The sequence below is a fragment of the Pristiophorus japonicus genome, chromosome 24 (genome assembly GCF_044704955.1).
Source record: "Pristiophorus japonicus isolate sPriJap1 chromosome 24, sPriJap1.hap1, whole genome shotgun sequence".
Classification (NCBI taxonomy): domain Eukaryota; kingdom Metazoa; phylum Chordata; class Chondrichthyes; family Pristiophoridae; genus Pristiophorus; species Pristiophorus japonicus.
Window position 1 is genome coordinate 453035 of NC_092000.1, and position 20249 is coordinate 473283.

The 20249-nt window shown below is 47.3% G+C and overlaps 1 protein-coding gene across 1 annotated transcript in view; it reads left to right on the plus strand.

Annotated features, from left to right (window-relative positions):
- The first annotated feature begins 402 nt into the window (after positions 1-402).
- odad3 (outer dynein arm docking complex subunit 3) overlaps positions 403-20249 on the plus strand; it is an 83941-nt gene continuing 64094 nt past the window's right edge. The window contains exons 1-5 of the mRNA XM_070867092.1: positions 403-716; positions 1585-1706; positions 6699-6773; positions 7942-8121; positions 9084-9185. Coding sequence (XP_070723193.1) covers positions 635-716; positions 1585-1706; positions 6699-6773; positions 7942-8121; positions 9084-9185 — 561 coding nt within the window. The 5' untranslated portion in view covers positions 403-634. The remainder of the gene's footprint in view (positions 717-1584; positions 1707-6698; positions 6774-7941; positions 8122-9083; positions 9186-20249) is intronic.

Genomic DNA, 20249 nt, shown 5'->3' on the forward strand with positions numbered 1-20249 from the left:
AGACAGGGAGAGAGAGGGAGAGAGAGACAGTGAGAGAGAGAGACAGTGAGAGAGAGAGACAGAGTGACAGACAGAGTGACAGAGGGAGAGAGACAGTGAGGGAGAGAGAGACAGAGAGAGAGAAACAGAGAGAGTGAGAGAGACAGACAGAGGGAGAGAGAGACAGACAGAGGGACAGAGTGAGAGAGAGAGACAGAGTGAGAGAGAGAGAGATACAGAGTGAGAGAGAGAGACAGAGTGAGAGAGAGAGACAGAGGGAGAGAGAGGCACAGAGTGAAAGAGTGAGTCACACATACAGACGGGGAGAGGGAGGGCGACAGAGCAAGAGAGAGTGGGGGGCAGTGTGACAGAGGGGATGCAAAGTGAGGGAGGGGGGGGCTAAGTTAGTGTGAAAGGGGATTGAGTGTGTGTGTGTGTGTGTGTGTGTGTGTGTGGGGGGCAGAGTGAGCGAGAAAGACAATATCGTGTCAGAATGATAGAATCCTGAGACAGAGACAAATATATGCCGATGGACAGACAGATACTGAGATTGACAACTCATTTAAAATAGGGGCACCGAGAAACTTGGAGCATGAGAGAATAGACAGGCAGAGGGGAAAAATTAAACCAAGAAGTGAGGCCCAGAAAAACGAGTATGCCAAGACCACCGTTTGTACGAATGCACGTTCCTGTGCAGGAACAGATCTGGGATTTGCAGAAAAAAATCCAGTTGTTGGGTAAGTGTTTGATTGGTTTAATGAGGATGTTTAATATCTGCATGAAATTGAGTGGAGGAGAGTGACCACACAAGTCTGAGACCTGGGCATGTCCCTCATCACAAAACTCTTAGAACTTAGGCACAGACTGAGGATAGTGATGCATACTATTGAAATATTTTGATCCAAGGTGTGTGGGAAAAATCTTTCTTTGATCCCCTCAATTTACTTAGATAAGAAATAGGAGCAGAGTAGGCCATAAGACCCCTCGAGCCTGCTCTGCCATTTAATACGATCATGGCTGATCCGATCATGGACTCAGCTCCACTTCCCCGCCCGCTCACCATAACCCCTTATTATCGGTTTAACTTGAGAGAATGAATGTGAACTAGAAAGGGAGAGAGAGAGAGAATGTGAGCTAAGGGCGGGGGCGGAAGAGAAAGGCAAACAGAAGGTAAAACAAACACAGGGAGCGAGAGGGGCATGGCAAGCAGTACAAGTGGTGAGAAGGCAAGCTGGATAAAGTGAAAACGGAAAAAGAGGGAGAGAAGGATAGGAGAGAAAGGAGGTAAGCAGTGAGTATGAGATAAACCGAAAGGAAGGAGAACCATTTTAATCAGGCTTACCAGTATCTATCCCTTTAGTTTGAGGGTGTGAGAGGATATTTTTTCACTGATATTTATTGCCAAGGATAACCTGTTGCATCAGCGAGCTGCAACTTAAGGTGGACCTAAAGTCTGTATAATTTTGCTCCAAAGCTTCAAGATTTTGCTGCAGCAAAATGAGCCTCTCTGAGTTGCCTCCAATTTGCTGACTTGCTTTGTTTCTGGGTCCATGGGCTGATCAAGGTGATATACACACTATCCTAACATTGACTGCTTTATTTCAGAGGGTGATCGTAAGGCTTATTATGAAAATTCACAATGGACAATCAAGAAAAACAAGGAAACCATTCAGTATCTCAGACAAGACAACAAGCGACTGCACAGAATGCTGGCTGGAGCTCTGGTGGTAAGGTCAGCCAGCCTGGTGGCTGCACTGAACTCTTTGCCTTGCTGACATGCCCAGAAATTCCCATTCATTGTAACAACTTTCTATCTGCATGCTTTTAATTGTCTTCATCACAGTGATGGAGAAACAACAACAACCTTGCATTTCTGTTGCACCTTTTACATAGCAAATGTCCTAAGGAGTTTTACAGAGAGGGAAGGGGAAAAATGAGAATACCTGTAGTAAAAAGAATGGATGATGTACAGAGGGTGAGATTATTAGGGGTAACCAATGGCTTAGTTAGAAAGTTGGGTTTTAAGAAGAGGCGAGGTGTAGTGATTTTGGGAGGGAGATCCAGTGAGGTGGCTGAAGGATGTGTCAACAATGGTGTGGTGAAGAGAGAAGGGGAATGAGGGAAAGCTCAGAGTCAGAGGACCCAAGTGTGCAGGATGGGATATACGGCTGGAGGAGGTTGAGATGGTGAGGCAATGGAGGAAAACAGAAAAGAAAGAATTGCATTTATATAGCGTCTTTCACGACCACCAGATGTCCTAAAGCGATATCTAGCCAATGAAGAACTTTTTGAAGTGTTGTCACTGTTGTAGGAAACGCAGCAGTGAATTTGTGCACAGCAAGCTCCCACAAACAGCAACGTGATAATGACCGGATAATCTGTTTTAGTGATGTTGATTGAGGGATAAACATTGGCCAGGACACCGGGGATAACTCCCCTGCTCTTCTTTGAAATAGTGACATGGGATCTTTTATGTCCATCTGAGAGGGCAGATGGAGCCTCGGTTTAATGTCTCATGCGAAAGGCAGCACCTCCGACAGTGCAGCACTCGTTCAGCCCAGGTTTTTGTGCTCAAGTCTCTGGAATGGGACATGAACCCTCAACCTTCTGACTCAGAGGTGAAGATGGCACCAACTGAGCCACAGCTGACACTGATTTGAAGATAAGGATTGTAAATGTAATTGATTGGTCGACTGAGTTAATGGAGGTTAGTGAATATATGAATAATGGGTAAATGCAGGACAGGATATAGTTGGCAGTGTTTTGGACCAGTTGGAGTCTATTGAGGAAGTAAGGTCAGCAACATTGGAGAAATCGAATCAAGAGATGGCAAAAGCTTGGGTAAAAGTTTTGTGGCAGAGGAGTTGAGGTGTGCAGTGTTGCAGAAGTAGAATAGGCAGTCTTGGTAATGGATGGACTGCAGGGAATAGGACTCCAAAGTTTTGCATCTGATTCAGCCTGAACACATGGCCAGGGAGTCAGTGGCAAGGAAGATTATCATAGAATCATAGAAATTTACGGCACAGAAGGAGGCCATTCGGGGTAGAATCTGGCACAAGGTGGGGGTCAAAAACAATGGCTTTGGTCATCTGAGAGAGAAGTGACCCTAGCCCCTAAACCCAGTCTGCATTCGAGCTAATGTCCAGCTCCTGGGCTTGTCTGTATAACTCTATGGTGAGAATGTTTTCCGTGTACCTGACTCCTCAATGTGAACCCTTCTGATTCTGCACCAGATTCAACCCCACCCACCCCGTGTCCCATTCTAACCTCACCCGCCCCGTGTCCCATTCTAACCCCACCCACCCTGTGTCCCATTCTAACCCCACCCACCCTGTGTCCCATTCTAACCCCACCCGCCCCGTGTCCCATTCTAACCCCACCCGCCCCGTGTCCCATTCTAACCCCACCCGCCCCGTGTCCCATTCTAACCCCACCCGCCCCGTGTCCCATTCTAACCCCACCCGCCCCGTGTCCCATTCTAACCCCTCCCACCCCGTGTCCCATTCTAACCCCACCCACCCCGTGTCCCATTCTAACCCCACCCGCCCCGTGTCCCATTCTAACCCCACCCGCCCCGTGTCCCATTCTAACCCCACCCGCCCCGTGTCCCATTCTAACCCCTCCCACCCCGTGTCCCATTCTAACCCCACCCACCCTGTGTCCCATTCTAACCCCACCCGCCCCGTGTCCCATTCTAACCCCACCCACCCCGTGTCCCATTCTAACCCCACCCACCCTATGTCCCATTCTAACCCCACCCGCCCCGTGTCCCATTCTAACCCCTTCCACCCCGTGTCCCATTCTAACCCCTCCCACCCCATGTCCCATTCTAACCCCACCCGCCCCGTGTCCCATTCTAACCCCACCCGCCCCGTGTCCCATTCTAACCCCTCCCACCCTGTGTCCCATTCTAACCCCTCCCACCCCGTGTCCCATTCTAACCCCACCCACCCCGTGTCCCATTCTAACCCCTCCCACCCCGTGTCCCATTCTAACCCCACCCGCCCCGTGTCCCATTCTAACCCCACCCGCCCCGTGTCCCATTCTAACCCCTCCCACCCCGTGTCCCATTCTAACCCCTCCCACCCCGTGTCCCATTCTAACCCCACCCGCCCCGTGTCCCATTCTAACCCCTCCCACCCCGTGTCCCATACTAACCCCTCCCACCCTGTGTCCCATTCTAACCCCTCCCACCCTGTGTCCCATTCTAACCCCACCCGCCCTGTGTCCCATTCTAACCCCTCCCACCCTATGTCCCATTCTAACCCCTCCCACCCTGTGTCCCATTCTAACCCCTCCCACCCTGTGTCCCATTCTAACCCCTCCCACCCTGTGTCCCATTCTAACCCCTCCCACCCCGTGTCCCATTCTAACCCCACCCGCCCTGTGTCCCATTCTAACCCCTCCCACCCTGTGTCCCATTCTAACCCCTCCCACCCTGTGTCCCATTCTAACCCCTCCCACCCTGTGTCCCATTCTAACCCCTCCCACCCTGTGTCCCATTCTAACCCCTCCCACCCTATGTCCCATTCTAACCCCTCCCACCTTATGTCCCATTCTAACCCCTCCCACCCTGTGTCCCATTCTAACCCCTCCCGCCCTGTGTCCCATTCTAACCCCTCCCGCCCTATGTCCCATTCTAACCCCTCCCGCCCTATGTCCCATTCTAACCCCTCCCGCCCTATGTCCCATTCTAACCCCTCCCGCCCTGTGTCCCATTCTAACCCCTCCCACCCTGTGTCCCATTCTAACCCCACCCACCCTATGTCCCATTCTAACCCCTCCCACCCTGTGTCCCATTCTAACCCCACCCACCCTGTGTCCCATTCTAACCCCTCCCACCCTGTGTCCCATTCTAACCCCTCCCACCCTGTGTCCCATTCTAACCCCACCCAACCTATGTCCCATTCTAACCCCTCCCACCCTGTGTCCCATTCTAACCCCTCCCACCCTGTGTCCCATTCTAACCCCTCCCACCCTGTGTCCCATTCTAACCCCTCCCACCCTGTGTCCCATTCTAACCCCTCCCACCCTGTGTCCCATTCTAACCCCTCCCACCCTGTGTCCCATTCTAACCCCTCCCGCCCTATGTCCCATTCTAACCCCTCCCACCCTGTGTCCCATTCTAACCCCTCCCACCCTATGTCCCATTTTAACCCCTCCCACCCTATGTCCCATTCTAACCCCTCCCACCCTGTGTCCCATTCTAACCCCACCCACCCTATGTCCCATTCTAACCCCTCCCACCCTGTGTCCCATTCTAACCCCTCCCACCCTATGTCCCATTCTAACCCCACCCACCCTATGTCCTATTCTAACCCCTCCCACCCTATGTCCCATTCTAACCCCTCCCACCCTATGTCCCATTCTAACCCCTCCCGCCATATGTCCCATTCTAACCCCACCCGCCCTGTGTCCCATTCTAACCCCACCCGCCCTGTGTCCCATTCTTACCCCTCCCACCCTATGTCCCATTCTAACCCCACCCGCCCTGTGTCCCATTCTAACCCCACCCGCCCTATGTCCCATTCTAACCCCTCCCACCCTGTGTCCCATTCTAACCCCTCCCACCCTATGTCCCATTCTAACCCCACCCACCCTGTGTCCCATTCTAACCCCTCCCACCCTATGTCCCATTCTAACCCCTCCCACCCTATGTCCCATTCTAACCCCACCCGCCCTATGTCCCATTCTAACCCCTCCCACCCTGTGTCCCATTCTAACCCCACCCGCCCAGTGTCCCATTCTGACCCCTCCCGGCCTATGTCCCATTCTAACCCCTCCCACCCTGTGTCCCATTCTAACCCCTCCCACCCTGTGTCCCATTCTAACCCCTCCCACCCTGTGTCCCATTCTAACCCCACCCACCCTGTGTCCCATTCTAACCCCTCCCACCCTATGTCCCATTCTAACCCCTCGCACCCTGTGTCCCATTCTGACCCCTCCCGCCCTGTGTCCCATTCTAACCCCTCCCACCCTATGTCCCATTCTAACCCCTCCCACCCTGTGTCCCATTCTAACCCCACCCGCCCTGTGTCCCATTCTAACCCCTCCCACCCTGTGTCCCATTCTAACCCCTCCCACCCTGTGTCCCATTCTAACCCCACCCGCCCTGTGTCCCATTCTAACCCCTCCCACCCTATATGCCATTCTAACCCCTCCCACCCTATGTCCCATTCTAACCCCACCCGCCCTGTGTCCCATTCTAACCCCACCCACCCTATGTCCCATTCTAACCCCACCCGCCCTGTGTCCCATTCTAACCCCACCCACCCTGTGTCCCATTCTAACCCCACCCGCCCTGTGTCCCATTCTAACCCCTCCCACCCTATGTCCCATTCTAACCCCTCCCACCCTATGTCCCATTCTAACCCCACCCGCCCTGTGTCCCATTCTAACCCCACCCGCCCTATGTCCCATTCTAACCCCTCCCACCCTATGTCCCATTCTAACCCACCCGCCCTGTGTCCCATTCTAACCCCACCCGCCCTATGTCCCATTCTAACCCCTCCCACCCTATGTCCCATTCTAACCCCACCCGTCCTGTGTCCCATTCTAACCCCACCCGCCCTGTGTCCCATTCTACCCCCTCCCACCCTATGTCCCATTCTAACCCCACCCGCCCTGTGTCATTGTGTGACTTTCCAGGCTCATGGCGCTGAAGGTTTGAACACCGATAGGTGGGCTGACTTAAATGGATTTGTATGTTGTGATTTCAGAGTGACGAGAAACTTGTGAAAGATGCATTTCAGGATCGTCCCGAGAAAGCAGCACTCAGGAATAAGAGTGGAAAGGTGATTGTTTATTGCATTTCCTCAATAGTTGCAGCTACATCAGGGTAGTTTCCAAACCTTTTGCAAATGGGGAAAGGTGAAATAAGAGAAATTCAAACCTTGCATCTCTGTGTCTGATTGCATGATCCTGGGCATAGGATGGATTTGTGTTTAATTGCATGATCCTGGGCATAGGATGGATTTGTGTTTAATTGCATGATCCTGGGCATAAGATGGATTTGTGTTTAATTGCATGATCCTGGGCATAAGATGGATTTGTGTTTAATTGCATGATCCTGGGCATAGGATGGATTTGTGTTTAATTGCATGATCCTGGGCATAAGATGGATTTGTGTTTAATTGCATGATCCTGGGCATAAGATGGATTTGTGTTTAATTGCATGATCCTGGGCATAGGATGGATTTGTGTTTAATTGCATGATCCTGGGCATAGGATGGATTTGTGTTTAATTGCATGATCCTGGGCATAGGATGGATTTGTGTTTAATTGCATGATCCTGGGCATAGGATGGATTTGTGTTTAATTGCATGATCCTGGGCATAGGATGGATTTGTGTTTAATTGCATGATCCTGGGCACAGAGTGAGAATTGTATTTTGTCCAATACTGAGAGGAGCTCAGCCTGTCTGTTAAACTTGAGACTCTGAAGTTTGCTGTGTTGCAGGAGGTGCTGTGGGAAAGAAAGGTTGTTGGACAGTAGCAATGTGCAGCCATTGAATTGGGAGTTGTGCACTGCCGGCCAACTCCTTAATGCATTGCAGCTCAAGATATTCAGCTAAGATTTTGACTTCAGGATTACTAGACACTCGCTGCCTATCTCTCGATCAGCATGCTTCCTGCACTAAAGCCAGAAACTAATAACTGTTCGAGGCTTCAGTGAATTGTTCAGGACTAGACCTGAGCCATGGAATCCTACACAATGGGAAATACTACATTGCCAGATTTATTGTCTGAATTATTGTCTGAATAAAGTTAGACTCTGGTACTTGGGGAGCAAGGGCTCACACTCTCAGAAGTGGTTTTAGAATGAAGCACAAGAAAAATATTCAGTGAAGTCCCAAAATTTGTAACACTTGGTTTTTAGTTTAATTTTTTTTAAATTCTATCTTATATGGCAATTTATAATTAAATATCATTTAAATGTTTTTGTACCTCATCCATTGCCCAGGACGTTATTACGGTCATGGACCAGAAGGTTTGTGATAAGATTAAGCGCCTGAATGCTCTTAAGCATGAGACAGAGGTGAGGAAGAAACATCAGATGGATCTGGAGGTGCAGTACAACAAGAACATACAGGAAGCCACGACCCTGCAAGAGATCGTGGAGAACACATCCGAGGATGCGCAAGTGAGGCTGCCCGCTTGGGGATTGTCCCAATGTAGGGATCAGGGAAAAGACAATTGGCACTTTTAATAAAAAGTAAAATTTAAAACTCCTGTAAGAGAGGGACTGAGAGGCAGACCCCAGTCAGTATACAGATATCTCCCTGAGAGACCCCAGTCAGTGTACAGATATCTCCCTGAGAGACCGCAGTCAGTGTACAGATATCTCCCTGAGAGACCCCAGTCAGTATACAGATATCTCCCTGAGAGACCGCAGTCAGTGTACAGATATTTCCCTGAGAGACCCCAGTCAGTGTACAGATATCTCCCTGGGAGACCCCAGTCAGTATACAGATAGCTCCCTGAGAGACCCCAGTCAGTGTACAGATATCTCCCTGAGAGACCCCAGTCAGTATACAGATATCTCCCTGAGAGACCCCAGTCAGTGTACAGATATCTCCCTGAGAGACCCCAGTCAGTATACAGATATCTCCCTGAGAGACCCCAGTCAGTGTACAGATATCTTCCTGAGAGAACCCAGTCAGTATACAGATATCTCCCTGAGAGACCCCAGTCAGTGTACAGAAAACTCCCTGAGAGACCCCAGTCAGTATACAGATATCTCCCTTAGAGACCCCAGTCAGTGTACAGATATCTCCCTGAGAGAGAGAGAGAGAGAGAGAGAGCGGGACTGCGGGACTGAGACCCCAGTCAGTGTACAGATGTCTCCCTGAGAGAGAGAGAGAGAGAGGGACTGAGACCTCAATCAGTGTACAGATGTCTCCCTGAGAGAGAGAGAGGGACTGAGACCCCAGTCAGTGTACAGATATCTCTGAGAGTGGGAGCCAGCGTATGTAGGGAGTGAGGCCCCACGGATGTACGGAGAGAGCAGTTCTAGACAGCCTATCAGGCTGCTTTAGATGTGTGATAAACCCTCGAGTACTCTGTGATATAATTCAATTTCTCATTTCCATTTGTGTATTTCAGACCTTGCGGCTGCTGGAGAACCGTTTGGAGAAAACCCAACTCAAGTGTCGTGAGGCAGCGCATGTAATGAAGGTGTATCAGAGACTGAAGACGCATCTGCAGGTATGGTCACGTTTCACCTGCACCATACGCTGCTGTAGCTTTGCAATTCCCAGAGCTGCGGTGGTGGGGGAGGGGACAAACTCACAGCAGCATCAAGTTGCTTTTCCAGGTACACCAGGTGAGCCTGCTTTGCTAACCTGGGACTTTGAGCTATATTCGCTAAGACAGTCTCTGTAATTGATTTCTTTACTCCCTATAAAGCACACTGTTAAACAATAATGAACATTAACCATATTTATACTGTCGTAACGTGTGCATGAGCAACCTGCCCCCACACTAATTATGTTATGCAAGGTAGCAAAGTAGAAAGCTGTAGATCAGTATTTGCAAATAGATTTCCCAAATCAGTGTCATTTGGCACTAGGTCATCTGGACAGGTACATTGCAAGCACATAGACCCTATTTCACTTAGACCCTGTTATGTTACAGAATACACATTGGGCAGTCAACACCGATTTATGAAAGGGAAATCATGTTTGACAAATCTGCTAGTGTTTTTTGAGGTTAAACCAGCAGAATTGGTGAGGGGGAACCAGTGGATGTGGTATATTTGGATTTTCAGAAGGCATTCGATAATGTGCCACACAAGAGATTATTAAACAAAATTAGGGCTTATGGGATTGGGGGTAATATACTAGCATGGATTGAGGATTGGTTAACGGACAGAAAACAGAGTAGGAATAAACAGGACATTTTCGGGTTGGCAGGCTATAACTGGTGGGGTGCCACAAAGATCAGTGCTGGGCCCCAGCTATTCACAATCTATATCAATGATTTGGATGAGGGGACCAAATGTAATATATCCAAGTTTGCTGATGATACAAAGCTAGGTGGGAATGTAAGTTGTGAGGGGGATGCAAAAAGGCTTCAAGGGGATATAGACAGGCTAAGTGAGTGGGCAAGGACATGGCAAATGGAATATAGGGCCCAAGTTTCCACAGGATAAAAAATGGGCGCCCCTCCGAGCTGGGCGCCCGTTTTTCGTGCCTAAAACGGCACCAGAAAAAAAACGCGCTATTCTCGAGCGCTTTGCAGCTCCATGTCTGTTTGGCGTGGCGCCCAGGGGGGCGGAGCCTACACTTGCGCCGATTTTGTAAGTGGGAGGGGGCGGGTACTATTTAAATTAGTTTTTTTCCTGCCGGCAAAGCTGCGCGTGCGCGTTGGAGCGTTCGCACATGCTCAGTGTGGAAAAACATTGGCACTCGGCCATTTTTGTAGTTCTTTGTAGCTGTTTAATTTTTGAACATTTTTTAATAAAACCACATTGCCATCAGCACTGAGGCTACCCTTCTCACTGTCTCCTTCCCCTCCCCTCCCTCCGCGGCAACAAACGGCTATCTCCTTCCCCTCCCTCCCCTCCGCGGCAACAAATGGCCGTCTCCTTCCCCTCCCTCCCCTCCGTGGCAACAAACCGCTGTCTCCTTCCCCTCCCACCCCTCCACAACAACAAACCGCTTTCTCCTCCCCCACCCCCCCTCCCACTCAGCGGCACGAACGGCTGCAGAATTCTCTCTGGCTGAAGCACTTTCACACAGGTAGGAAGATGGTTTATTTAATCTTTTCTTTGCTTATAAATGTTTATTCAGGTTGGATTTATTTGTAGAAGTATAAATAAGGATTGATTGTAGAATTTAATGACTCCCCCCCCCCCCCCCCCCCCCGCGTTCTGGACGCCTGATTTGTAACCTGCGCCTGATTTTTTAATGTGTAGAACAGGTTTTTTCAGTTCTACAAAAATCTTCACTTGCTCCATTCTACTTTAGTTTGGAGTACGTTTTCACTGTGGAAACTTTCAAATCAGGTGTCAGTGGCCGGACACGCCCCCTTTTGAAGAAAAAATTCTGTTCCAAAGTAGAACTGTTCTACCTGACTAGAACTGCAGAAAAAAAAATGTGGAGAATTGCGATTTCTAAGATAGTCCGTTCTCCACCAGTTGCTCCTAAAAATCAGGCGCAAATCATGTGGAAACTTGGGCCCATAATGTGGAGAAATGTGAAGTTATCCACTTTGGTCGGAAAAATAGAAAAGCAAATTATTGTTTAAATGGTGAGAGATTGGGAAATGTTGGTGTTCAGAGGGACCTGGGTGTCCTTGTACACCAATCACTGAAAGTTAACATGCAGGTATAGCAAGTGATTAAGAAAGAAAATGGTATGTTGGCCTTTATTACTGGAGGATAAGAGTAAAGACGTCTAACTGCTTTTATATTGGGCCCTGGTGATGTTGATTTCTGGATTCTTTTACCTCAATCTGGTTCAGCAAAATTACTGAAACGAATACCATTTGTGCTTTAAACAAAGCAAGCTTTTATTTAAAAAGCAAATCCCGATCGGGGACCTTATCAGACAGAAGGAATGCAACTCTGATAGAACGCACCCACTTCCTACGGACAAAGTGACGTTACATTGTAAAGGGACGACGGTTATACATTTTCGGCAAAAGATAACAAGATAGGGCTAGAGTGACATCCTAGTTCAGCCTAACCCTTTTGATCCCTCTTTCCCTTTGTCCACTCATAAGCCGACCTAAGTATGGTCTGATTTTAAACAAAGATCTTCTGTTAATGTTTCAGGTTAATAACATGATTTAATAAGACCTTGAGGTTTTTCTGCAAGCTTTGGGTTTTGTTTCAATATGTGTTAGTGTTGTAACATTTCGCAGTCTCGAGTCTGAGATGTCATGGCTATTCCTCCATGAATTCTTTGTTAGCTTATACTGTCCCTATACAATTCCCACGTTCTCAACTTCAATGTCTCTATACATTTTTAAACATTCACATTCCCCCCTTTTATCATTCCATGGTAACACTTAGGATCATTCTAGGAGTATCGCATTCATCCGTTCACACTCTATTTCCTGAATCATATTGTTGTTAGTGTCGAGTTGTTTCTATTATATTCAAAAAGGAGTTAGATGAGGTCCTTACTGCTAGGGGGATCAAGGGGTATGGCGAGAAAGCAGGAATGGGGTACTGAAGTTGAATGTTCAGCCATGAACTCATTGAATGGCGGTGCAGGCTAGAAGGGCCGAATGGCCTACTCCTGCACCTATTTTCTATGTTTCTATGTTTCTATGTTTTCTATGTTTAGTTCGTTGGATCATAACTCGGGAGCCCTTGACCACAAGAGGGTTTGCTAACCTTGCCATCATTACTTTACAACAAAGGTTAAGGCAACCAACAATTAGATAGGATCTCCAAGATCCATCTGATAGCCAATCAAACCAGCTCGATCCTTCTGCTGGTGTGGATAACTTCTTCACCTCCCTTCTTATGTGATCAGCGAGATTGGTTATGTTTTCTGAACTATCAGGAATGTAATTGCAACATTCAGATCCTATCAGGGCACACGTTCCCCCTTTCTCAGCTAACAGGTAATTGAGGGCCATTCGGTTTTGTAATGCTACGGTCCTTATTGCTACCATTTCAGCTGTGATGCCCTCCAGAGTTTCAGCAGCATTGTTAGCTATCTGTTCCAATATCGTCTCTAGGTTCTGTACTTCGTCCATGAGACGTCTTATCCCGATTGGGAACATTAAGACCCCAAAGAACTTGTCGGTGGGGGTGATGGCTCGCTTGTATCGGCTGGAGGCATGTGCTTCCGCCAGGGTACGTACTTGCCGCACAAATGGCACCACATATCCCAAATAACAGGACCCTGTCCATCGCCTAGGCAACCGAGGATTCGGATTGTGAGAGAGGATGGTGACTCGTGCACCTGTGGTGAGGTTGAGACTGTGTGGGCAATTGCTGTACCCTATGTCCCTTGTTACTGGTGTCATTTCGGGTTAGACATACATCCCTGAGGTATTGGTCAGGGCTATGAATGGGGGTTCCTTTTCACGGTTGTAGGTTGGTTGGTACCATCCCTGGAATGTCTGACTAATGGGATCTCCAGCACTCTCCCACTTGGTGACCTCCCCGTGGTCGTTCATGTGGTAACGGTATGATACTCCTCCTGATCTCTGTGATCCCTCTTTTGACCCGCCTTTCCTCTCTCGTATTTGTATTGGCCCCCCCTCCTCTCGTGATAGTTTGGCTCTGAATCCATCTGAGAGTCTCAATTAGGGTCAGTGGAACGGGGTGCAAAGGAATTCCCCCTTTGGAATGTCTCGGGAAATGTATAGGGAATGTGAACACACCCAGCATCTAGAAAAGTTCCCATTTTGCGCATAAACATAAGACATGTACAAAAAGGTCTCTGTCTCCCCTCCCATGCGCCGAAACTGTCATATATCAACATTATTATACAGACTGTGGCATATAGACAGTTTCATCTTATGGCTCAGGATTCAGATAAATAGTCCAATTATTTTGCTGATTAAAAGAGTTCAGTTTTCCCGTCTCTCTTCTCAGGTCACCGTCGGTGTAGCTGGCTGTCTATCACTACGGGTAAAAGTTCAAACTGGTCAACGTTCCATTTAGGATGCCAACGGCCTTGTTCAGCTATGGAGAAGAGGAAGTCTGAAACAGGAGTTAGAATAACCAGTAAAATAGGTTCGTTAGAGGGTGGTGAGCTTGCAGTGGTGCAGGTGAACCCAGGCACTTTTCCCCTCAACCTTGGCTGCAGTGGGGATAGTGAGTAACACCTGAAAAGGCCCCTCCCATTGTGGCTCTAATCCCTTCCGAATCCATACTTCCCTGGTGCCACGAGGGACAATTCGGGTAAAACTGGGAGGTTGAGGTGAGCATCTTGAACCTGGTTGTGAGCTAGTCGCAGAGCTTGAGTCAGAGAAAGAACATAGGTGGTCATCAGTCGAGCTGAGATACCATATCTAGGAACAATTTCCCTCATTAACACCTTAACAACAGTTTGAGCCTTATTGTCCAGGGTAGGTAGGCTTCAATCCATCTGCTAAACACATCTACTATTACTAACACATATTTGTAACACTGAACTTTTTGCAACTCAATGTAGTCCAACTGAAATGTCTCAAAGGGACCTTCGGGTAGGGGCGTTTTATCCCAATCACAGGGGACTCCCTTCCCTGGATTATGTTGCTGGCAAACCAGGCAACGACTACTGATGTTCTGGGCGAGCGCCTGGAGTCTAGGGTGTATCACTCATGGTTCTTGCTCCACAATGAGTAGCAAAATGCATACAGTCAATAACCCATAGAGCCAACTCGTCAGACATGCAAGTCTGTTCCGCGGGAGTGGTCCAGAGTTTAGAAACATTGTCATAAGTACATCCATAATATTTCCACAACAGTTTATCTTTTTCAGGAGCGTCCTCCTGTGCTTTTATAACATCTTGGATGGTTGGCATTGGTTTTTCCGAGGCTAACTTATCCTTCGCAGGATTTTTTAGTCTGACTCATCATTTTGGGCACTACCATCTGTTGGTCACGAGAGGCCTGTTTGGCCTCTTTGTCAGCACAGTGGTTCCCTATATCAACCGGGGATTTTCCGGTGGTGTGGGCGGTACATTTAACAACGGCAATGTGCTTGGGGAGCATGAGGGCTTGCAACAAATCAGATACTAGTTGCTTATGTGATATCTCATTCCCCTGTGAGGTTAGGAATCCCCTATTTTTGCATAATTGTCCGAAATCATGGGCCACCCCAAAGGCATACCTAGAGTCGGTATAGATATTGACTTTGAGATCTTTGGCCAAGATACAGGCTCGGGTGAGGGTGAATAGTTCAGCTTGTTGGGCAGAATAGGCGGTTTCAAAAGCGGCAGATTCCAAGACCTGATTCTCCTGGTTTACTATGGCGTATCCTGAGATTCGTGTACCTTCTGGATTAATAGAAGAACTTCCATCAACATCTTCCCTGACTGATGTGGCCTCTTGAATTAAAGATAAACAATCATGACTGGGTTCTTCCTCATCTTGGGGTGGCTCAGTAAGAAAACAGGCCGGATTAATGGCAGTACAGTGCCGAAAGGTCAGCTTATGATTGTTTAGTAAGTAGATCTCATATCTGCTTTGCCTGGCCATGGTAAGGTGTTGAGTCTGCAGTTGGCCCAGGAGGACAGCTACGGAGTGAGATGTGCTAAGACAGTGGTAGCACAGTCTTTCAGAATTGTACAATACAGTTGAAAGGGCCGGTCATAGAGGGGCCGGCCCAAAGCCGGAGCTTGCAGCAGGGCTGTCTTTAGTTCCTTAAAGGCTTGGACGTCTGCGGTTTCTATTTCAAAGCTGCCTTCCTTATTTGTATACGGGGTGAGGTGCTTAGTCATCAGGGCAACATTAGGATCCAGGATCTGCAGTAATTGATCATCCCCAACCACTGTCGCATTTGTTTAGCCGTGCTAGGGACTGGAAACTGGCAAATTGGTTCGACTCGGCTAGCCTCCAAAGCTCGGTGGATACTCGGTATTGCCTGTGATAACCCACTTGGGAGGGGTCCTCTGCCCATACATGAGGATCCACATAGTCAGGTATGTCAGAGCCAGTATGATGCTGCAGAGTCGTTAAGACCTTCTCGGGGTCCCTGTGGAATTGGACTGTTCGGCCATGTTTTACAATTTGCACATCCCGGCTGGTAGGGTCAGCCTCGTCTATAGCCTGGCGCACCATAACTCCCAAATCTTTAGCGTGGTGGGGAGGTAATACTTCACGAGTAACATGTGGTGCCACCGTTGGGGGCTGTCCATTTCCACAAAATCTGCCTTCCCTTCCGGTCCAGTCACTCTAGCCCTTAATAGAATTTCCTTCACTTCCCCTTCGTGATCCTGATAAAAGTTCTGCAGGTCCTGATTCTTTATACTGGGATCGTATGCTAGGGTCACGTGATAGGGTGCCTGCGGCAGGTCCAGAGACCACCACTGAGGGGTTCGAGTGGTATAATACTGCCGCTTAAGGGTTCCGTTTTACAATAATCCCATCATCTCCACACTCCAAATGCAACTGGAATTTGCAGAGGAGGTCTCTAGCCATCAAGTTACAGTCCAGATTGGTTGTGATAACAAATCGATGTTCCACCGATTCTTCCTGGTAACCCATTTTAACCGGTTCTGACACCGGGAATGTAGAGACTTGTCCCAGGAATCCTGAAAGTTCCTGTGTTTCAGTGAAGGCGGGGAGTTTCAGCTTTGATTGTACAGAAGACATGAAGGCTCCCGTATCTATCAAGAAGGGTTGCCACTCATTCCGAATTTTGAACAATATCATCGGTTCGTCATCCGGGGAGGTTCTCTGCACAATCAAGCTGCGTAGACAATACGAATCAGGGGACGGTTGGCCAAAGGGGTTGTTCTGGGAGAAGTTAGTGTAAGATCCCCGTCCTCTCCCCCCTTGCCCCCCTCCTCTTCCTCCTCTTCCTTTTTCGTGCTGACGGGAGGGACAATTTCTATTCCAATGTCCTTCTTGCCCACAAATAAAGCATCCATCTCGTCTTTCCCAGCCCCGACCTCTGCCCATACCAGGCCGGGGACAGTAGGGCGGTCCGTAATTAGCAGGGCCCGGGCCATTTGGGTGTTTGATATAACCGTATCCCTGTTTATCCACCCAACCCTGCACGCAATACTGCGGTTCCATCTGGTATCCCCTTGGGTCAGGTTTGGTCCTTCCACCCGAGGCGGCTCCATACTGATGGGCTTCTGAAGGGTCGTGGTGAGAGCATTAAAGATAGCATTTAGGCGATTCTGGACATCGTTAGGGTGAGCAACCACCAATGCATCATGAGTAGCACGTCCTCGGTGAGTTAGAAATCGGGCATGCTCAGTTGGGCTCAGGGTTTGCTTTACCAGGGCCCACAGGTCCCTTGATTCTGCATTATATCCATGCATGTCGAGGTCACTCCGTGAAATCGGAGGTCAGGGTTAAGTTGGGTTTGTGGATCCCTTTCAGCTTATTTATCTTAGCCTTTTAACTCTTCAATTTGTTTTGTTTGAGTATCTATTTCTTTATTGTATCAGGCAAGTATTATTACATAAGCTTGTTCTGTTTTTATTTTTATTCTGACTATTGCACCATTTCTCTGTTAGGTGAGTCTTTTTCTATTAAGAAATCCAAATTGATAATGTTCAGTATGAAACGGCTGTCAATGGAAAGGGTTAACTCCTTTACAGGTTTGTAAGAAGACCTGATGTCATTACGTGACTTCACGTAACCATCTGAAAAAAAATCTTTTCATCAGGAAAGGCAGCATTTGATTAAACTCCAATATTTTTTTAACTTCTTATTCAAGTACTTGCCAAAGATATTTTTTTTAAATTGATTTAAAACGAGACCACACATTTGTTTACTGAAATTCAATTTCGTCATCAGCCTCGGTCAACGCAAAGCCAACCATTTTAACTAAGTAGTCTATCGATACATTTCTCAGAGGTCCCTTTCTTTAAGACGTCTACGGTTTTTAATATGTCCTCCTTCTGTCAATGAAAGCCCTAATTTAATGGAGTTTTTCTGCCAACTCGACAGGAGTGATTTTTTTTAGACTGCAGTGGAATTTTTCTCATAATTTAAAATCTCAGAACATTTTTTTTTCTTTCAGCACCTATTTAGTACGTTACTTTTTTTTTCTTTTCCATAACTAGAGAGAAGTCTGGCATGTAGGCTGTGGACTGCTTTTCGTTATCTCAATTGTTCCAGCCTCAAGGTCGTGTTATTTAATATAATATTTTTTTTGAATCCTTTTGAATCCATCTCAGTTGTTTTGCTGTGCCTTCTCTGAATGTTTTCTTTCGACAAGTAAGTGAGCATGTCAAATCCTTTTTTTTAACCACCGGGACCATGTATTTTTTCTCTTTTTTTTTACTCAACAAACCTATCCTTTGTGCATTTCCTGGCTCCGTAACTTATCATCCGAATATACATAATTCGATAAGGTTCACACTCTTAAACTTCCCACATACAGGACAACACTACGAAGGGTTAAAAAAAACTTTCATTCTGTTTGAAAAAGTGGGTGGAGCTAAAACAAACCACAACTCCCCGGCTTTTTTTTTACACAGTAAAAATCACACAAGCATTTCTCATTTAAAACAAACGTTCACAAGAGTCTCTTTTCTTTCCTATTAATTTTTGGATCCATGATTGATCATCTATCCCTATCTAGCTCTAACTATCCCTACTTTCCGTGTCGCCGCACGGATCTACTTCTAACCTATCTTTCCAAGTCGCCGCTTGGTTTGCGTCACCGTGCAATTTCCCTATCTCTATCCCTATTCTAAGTTTGAAAGGTATTCACCAGATTGTCCTGGATCTCGTTCAGACACTACCTGAGAACCAGCGAGTGGCTAAACTTTCCTCAGACTTTTGAAACTGGAGCAGTATTGAAATCATACTCACTCCAGTGGCCACTTTCCCTCGTCTCGTCCAAGGCTAGTCTGGCTCTTAATTCGCAAGTTTTCGGCAGTCGTCCATTGAGATCCCACTTCTGACACCAAATGTTGATTTCTGGATTCTTTTACCTCAATCTGGTTCAGCAAAATTACTGAAACGAATACCGTTTGTGCTTTAAACAAAGCAAGCTTTTATTTAAAAAGCAAATCCCGATCGGGGACCTTATCAGACAGAAGGAATGCAACTCTGATAGAACGCACCCACTTCCTACGGACAAGGTGACGTTACATTGTAAAGGGACGACAGTTATACATTTTCGGCAAAAGATAACAAGATAGGGCTAGAGTGACATCCTAGTTCAGCCTATCTCTTTTGATCCCTCTTTCCCTTTGTCCACTCATAAGCCGACCTAAGTATGGTCTGATTTTAAACAAAGATCTTCTGTTAATGTTTCAGGTTAATAACATGATTTAATAAGACCTTGAGGTTTTTCTGCAAGCTTTGGGTTTTGTTTCAATATGTGTTAGTGTTGTAACATTTCGCAGTCTCGAGTCTGAGATGTCATGGCTATTCCTCCATGAATTCTTTGTTAGCTTATACTGTCCCTATACAATTCCCACGTTCTCAACTTCAATGTCTCTATACATTTTTAAACATTCACAGTGAGACCGCACCTGAAGTATTGTGTACAGTTTGGGTCTCCTTACCTAAGGAAGGATATACTTGCCATGGAGGGAGTGCAATGAAGGTTCACCAGACTGATTCCTGGGATGGGGGGATTGTCCTATGAGGAGAGATTGAGTAGACTAGGCCTATATTTCTAGAAATAAAAGACATCAAGGAGTATGGGGAAAAAGCGGGAATATGGTGTTGAGATAGAGGATCAGCCATGATCGTGTTGAATGGTGGTGCAGAGTCGAGGGGCCGAATGGCCTACTACTGCTTCTATTTTCTATATGCTCAAGAGTTTAGAAGAATGAGAGGTGATTTCATTGAAACATACACAATTCTTGCAGGGCTTGACAGGGTAGATGCAGGGAGGATGTTCCCCCGGGCTGGGGAGTCTAGAACCAGGGGTCACAGTCTCAGGATAAGGGGTCGGACATTTAGGACTGAGATGAGGAGAAACTTCTTTACTCAGTGGATGGTGAATCTTTGGAATTCTCTACCCCACAGGGCTCAGTCATTGAGTATATTCAGAGCGGAGATCGATAGATTCTTCAATATTAAGGGAATCATGGGATATGGGGATAGTGCAGGAAAGTGGAGTTGAGATGGTAGATCAGCCATGATTTTATTGAATGGTGGAGCAGGCTCGAGGGGCCGAATGACCTACTCCTGCTCCTAATTCTTATGTTCTTATGAACAGTAGGAGGCCATTCAACCCCTCTAGCTTGTTCCACCATTCAATCAGACCATGCCTGATCTGTACCTTAGCCCCATTTATCCGCCTTTGACCCATAATCCTTGATACTCTTACCAAAGTTCCCTCTAATTTGTTTGTACTGAGCGGGCCACGAACTTCTTTGAGCACGACCTTTTTGTCTGCGCAAATTTTTTAAAAACCACAACTTTTACTACAACAATAACTTTTACCTCAACGACAGCAACAGCAACCACTTAAAAGCATGTATACAGTAAGGCCACATTGCCACCCCAGTGTCTCAAATCATGAGACAATCAGACATGGTTCTATACATGGTTAGCATAACTTCTCTGGTTTTGAATTCTGTTCCTCTAGAAATGAGCCCCATAGTGCTTTATTTGCACTTTTATGGCTTTTTTAACCTGCGTTGCTACTTTTAATGATTTCTGAATCTATATCCCTAG